Source organism: Drosophila santomea, chromosome 3L, assembly GCF_016746245.2.
Source record: "Drosophila santomea strain STO CAGO 1482 chromosome 3L, Prin_Dsan_1.1, whole genome shotgun sequence".
Lineage (NCBI taxonomy): Eukaryota > Metazoa > Arthropoda > Insecta > Diptera > Drosophilidae > Drosophila > Drosophila santomea.
The window spans coordinates 3,848,461-3,853,646 of record NC_053018.2 but is presented as its reverse complement, the minus strand read 5'-3'; the positions used below and the strand labels follow the sequence as shown (position 1 = coordinate 3,853,646).

The window sequence follows — 5,186 nt, the reverse complement described above, 5'->3', positions numbered from 1 at the left end:
AACACTGAGAGGCTTAGAAATTTCTAGTATTTTGCTTATGGATTCCTTGCATTTATTCCTTACTTAATTGCATGCACCAAAAAGTAATTTAATTTTGAGAGAACTTGTATAGTAACTTATATTTTTATTACCCATTTAGTTTTTTTTCTGTGCACAGGCAAATAGCAAATGGTAGAGTGCAGGCCATAAATACGGCACGGCAGAGTGCTCAAGTGCCATGTACAAGCCATTAGGGAAGACATGAACGATGCTGCGCTGCAATCCGTTTTCCTTGGTTAATGTCTTCGATTTCAACTCGAATTTTATGTGTGAGAAATCCACCGAAATGGTAGACTGTCTGTCTGATACGCATTTTCGGTCATTCCGAACGTGTTTTATGTGCAGCCTGTGCAGATAAACCAAGGCAACAGAAGCCCATGAATTACCAATGTGGGAGTTAGCTCAACTTCCAGTTCGCAAACGACCCATTGAAGTTCCACGAATGAGGAGACATCTGCAGAAACTTCATGAAGTATTAATTGCAGCACAGCCAGACTTTAGAAGCTTTAAAGCTTATTCTTGGACCTACAGAATAATCACTATTAAAATATTATATATAAAACATGTTTCATTCAGACCATACACATTGGTACCTTAAGTTGTTCAGCATTCAACACACTATTAACAAAGTCAAAAATTATTTTTAATTGTGTCTTGATATAGTGAAAGTTTATTAAAGCACTGTGCAAATTAAAGGTAAACTTTTTTTATTTATTTATTTTATTTATTATTTATTTATCTAAAAAAAATTTTATTTCCAATGTAAAGTTCAGCTGTCTACGCAAGGTATTTTACATAGACTTTACTTAAGTTCGTAAAGCAGTTCCATAAATGATCGTGTGCTGATGTAGGTTAGAAAAGCTCTTTAAGCTTTTTCAAGCAGTGCAACCGTTGCGATCTCTTTTTAAATTTAAAAATATTTTTTATTTTGGTCGCCTCATCAAAATACATTTGGATGTTTTGGCAGTAGATAACTCGTAATGAGTGATTGAGTGTTTTTAACATTCATTTTGAATAAATGTCATGGAATTTGTTATCTCATTTTTATGAGCAATGCAAATTTCAAGGATTGTGGACAAAATTTAAAAGACGTCGCCTATTTTTCTACATTTAAATCGTATTTATAGATAAACCTAGTCATCTTTCCAAAATGTGAAAAATGTCTTTGTGGGGGACTCCATCTAGAATTTTATGAATTTCAGCTGAATTTTCTAGGCATTCGTGTATTGGAAAATTACCAGCTGTTTTGGCGACTGGCGCCTTCGAGTGCGATAATCAACTGTAATCCAATCCGCCTTGTGTGGCCGGCCAAACCCGAGAATAAAGTAAAATCAACATATCCAAATCCAAGTCGCCAATCCGACTCGCAATAATCGCTCAATGAGTCCCATGAAAACGCACACTCAACAAAAATCAAGAGAAAACGCCTTTTTATTCAAGTATACATTTATGGTTTATTAACTAATAAATAACGCAGGCCAGGCAAAAATAGCCAGTTCAGATGGGGGAATCCAAAATGAAACCAGCTGAAAGGGGGTAGATACATAGGTGGAAAGTATTATTATTGATTTGGGGGGGAAATGCTGGAGGGATCGTGCTTATCAGGCACTCGCCCCCTTCTCCTCCTTTCGCGAGCCCCAAAACTGTAATCGATTCCGTTTTCGCTGATTTTTCACCTTGGTACACCTAACCTCTTATAGGCTATGTCTGATCGGCTTTCGTATGCACAGACAAAGCCTAGTAGAGGCTAGATTTATAAGGAAACTGATATAACGGATATAGAACGATTGCATTTCTTTCATTTCCTTTTTATTTGTATATTTTTTTTTCGAATTTCCAACGATAAAATCAAGGCATTTTTGCCACTTTCTTTGCATTGCTCGAAATCTGGATTTTTTTCGTTTGCCGTCTTAATTTATTAACTTGTTGCCGCCGCATTTCGGATTTCGCATTTCGTGTTTTGCGTACTCTATTCATGTTTGATCTGCTGGCCGTTTTCGTATTTTACGTTTAATATAAAACTGCCACGTCTTTCACTCGCGACTTTCACTTTTGGGGCTCGTCAAGAGCCGAATTAATTGCAGGCCAGTCGAAAACTGATCAGCCGGCGTTTGTCGAGCGCCCAAATGGAACGAGTGCCGCCTCGCAACTGATTGCGCTGCCTATATATACAGTATATAGCAATCCGTAGAGCCAGCCAATGTTTGCCAAGAGAGCACGCCCTCGGCGGCCAGCAACAACAAGCATACAGACATGATTATGGTTTGTGCATTTAAAGTTCAAGTTCAAAGCGAGGCGGCGAGAATGCGAATTAGAATTGCTGCTCCGCCGCTCTTCTAGCCAAAAGAGCGCGGATTTGTGCGCGGAGAAGCGAGAGCGAAGAATGGAGAGTGGAGAATGGAGAGCGTGTGGCCAAGTGCACGTACACCTCGAAATAGAAGAGATCTCTATCTACACGGTGAGAATGTGGGGGGTGGTTAGACCTAGTCTAAGTAGAAAGACAAAGCTAAAATCTAAATTTTGTTGTGTTTTTATAGATAGGAATTTCTATTTAATTTTATTTATAAGTTTCACTTCTATGCTTACCTATCAGAAAATGTAAAATTGTTAAGACTTAGATAAAATCCTTCAGAAGTTTCAGAAAACTCTTTCTCGAAACATATCTGGCTTTCCAGTAAAGCTCGCAGAATTGGTTTCTTAACCTTGACGCTATCTACGCTATCTAAAAATGTCATTGCACCCTATCTATATATTTCCAGAGATTAGCTTTCCTATATACTAGTTAAATAGATTTTCCAGTGTATTGCTTTCTATTTCGGACCGGCCTTCTGCTCTCTTCGCTTCTCTCCGATTCTTCTCACTCTCCGAAAGTCTGAATAGAAAAAACTAGTGCTAGTTTCTCTGCTCATTTTGTTGTGTTTGTAGTTTGGGGGGCACAAAGTAATCCATGTCAGTAGAACACTTTCGATTTTCTTTTTTTTCGCTTTTTGCGGGCGCGTCGCGTTCCTGTTTTTTTTTTTAATTTTTGTGTTGCTTTTTCTGCTCTAATTGCTTGATACTATTTTTGATCGTGCTGTTGTGAATTTTTATCGTGCTTTTAAAGGCCAAACTTTCACTTTGCAAGTCAGAATTGTGAATTTCACTAGAACTTTTTGGTATTGCGATTATTTTTTATGGGTCCTTGGCTATTTCTTAATTATCTTCTTTTATTTTTTGCTGCTGCCAAACGATCTTGACACTTGCACAGTTTTGGTTTTAATAAACCCGAGTACGAAGTGATTTTATGCTTTTATACTCTCGGCAGCGCAGTCGACGTCAATGGCGGCCATTGCGTGCATATATATATATATGTATTTATACATATATATATGTATATGTATATGTACTCGTACATATGCATATGTGCGTGAGTATGTGTGCGATCGCTTCATTTTATTATTTTGTTTGACTTTTTAATATGCGAGAAAAGTACGAAAAGTAAAGCGAACGGAACGAACGGCGGCGGAATGAGCAGTTTGCATCGCCCGATCGCCGCTTTATATATTTGCCTGATCCGTCGCCGCACACGCACACACTCTCGCAGTCACAGGCACAGACACAGACACAGTCACAGTCGCGAATATGAGTTACTTTCGGTGCGAGCATCGTTCTTTTGGGGCAGCGGCAGCACTTCTGCTCGTATGCACTCCTCGTTTTTTGTCTGTTTTGGCGACCCACTCACACACACGCACACGCTGCGAGCTCTTCCTGCAGCCTGCCCCGCCCACTCCACCCGCCCCGCTCCCAACGCACATACACACGCGCACGCACACTGACGCAGATCCCCTCTTTCCACAATGACGGTCAAGATCGTATATACTTATTGGGTTGCTTATTATTTACTATATACCATTAATCGTTTATGCTGGAAAAAAAATATACATATGTTAAGAATTTAAAAAACCTGTTTTTAAAAATCCTTAATACGCTGAAAAACTGAGATAACTACGTAGTAGATTTATTGTATACCCAATATCCTCGCTTTTCGTATCAAATTTGCCGTAGGGTCCTCCCTATGTTTTAAGAACTCAAATACAAGTTTCTGAAAGTATGCAACAATGTATTTTTCGAAATATTTTATTCTGCTGTTTTAATTGTGTATACCCTTTGTCAAAGCGCCACTAGTGTTGCGACCGCAATTGTAAGCCCCCAGACGCGTCGCTGCCGCTGCCTCTTTCTCTCCAGGCCGAGTTTTTGCCGTTGGGTGTTGTCTGCCTGGTTGTTTCGCATATTTTTTGGCATGCAACTTTTTGCTGGCTACTTTCCTCTCTCCTGGAGGGCGCAAATTAAGTTCGAGCCATTAAACCGGTCAACTGAACTAGCGTGGCATCCCAAAACTTAAGATCACTTCGGATGGGGGTAAACCAGAAGAGGAGGAGGAACATCTTGATCACTTGTGGTCACTTAAACGCTTTGTGCAGGGTGTTTGTGTCCGAAGTTATTGACCGACTTTAGTGTAATCCGAGCACCACACTGACATTCAATGCCTTCTTCTCCGAGGAAATATGGCACCATCTGATGAATGCGCCAGATGAGCGCAAAACATAGCTGTTCGCACTTGAAGGGATTGTTTTTATCAATAATAAGGGAGCTGCTGCTGAATAATCGTGATATAATACACGCAAGAGGTTGCAAAAGCTGGGGTTTCCAATTATTTATAACCCTTATTACTTGCCATAATTAAACGAGTAACTATGTCACCAAACATTAAGCTGAGGCAAAAACTTCAGCATTGCACAGCTGCAATTAATCAGTTGATTGATTCTATATATATACGAAATTATGCCTTGCCCCAGCACTCCGCCTACTTAAATGCAAGTATTGTTGGGTCCCGAAAAAGAAAGAATTGATAAATTAACTTGAACTCTCCATACACGCGCAGCCGTTAATTATACGCCATGTATATCAGTCGACGTTCCTGTTTTTTGCGCCTTTTCTCGGTTGTCGAGTGCTTTTCGTGCCGTATTTGTTATATGTTCTTATTGTGGCGAATGCATTGAACTCGGCTTGTTTATTTAAAAATAAAAATACAATTTGCAAAGAAATAAAAAGAGCGCAAAAAGAACAAAAATCGAATCAACAAACAAAAGGAATTCTTTGTTTATGGC

At 39.3% G+C, this 5,186-nt stretch overlaps 1 protein-coding gene across 1 annotated transcript; it reads right to left on the bottom strand.

Annotated features, from left to right (window-relative positions):
* Nucleotides 1–4,188: 4,188 nt before the first annotated feature.
* LOC120450233 lies at nucleotides 4,189–4,308 on the bottom strand. Its single transcript, XM_039633111.1, has one exon. The coding sequence runs from the start codon at nucleotides 4,306–4,308 to the stop codon at nucleotides 4,189–4,191; it is 120 nt and encodes a 39-aa protein (XP_039489045.1).
* Nucleotides 4,309–5,186: the final 878 nt, after the last annotated feature.

Bases quoted from the DNA above. Each gene is read 5' to 3' on its own strand.
- LOC120450233 (XM_039633111.1), bottom strand. From the start codon at position 4,308: ATGCGAAACAACCAGGCAGACAACACCCAACGGCAAAAACTCGGCCTG.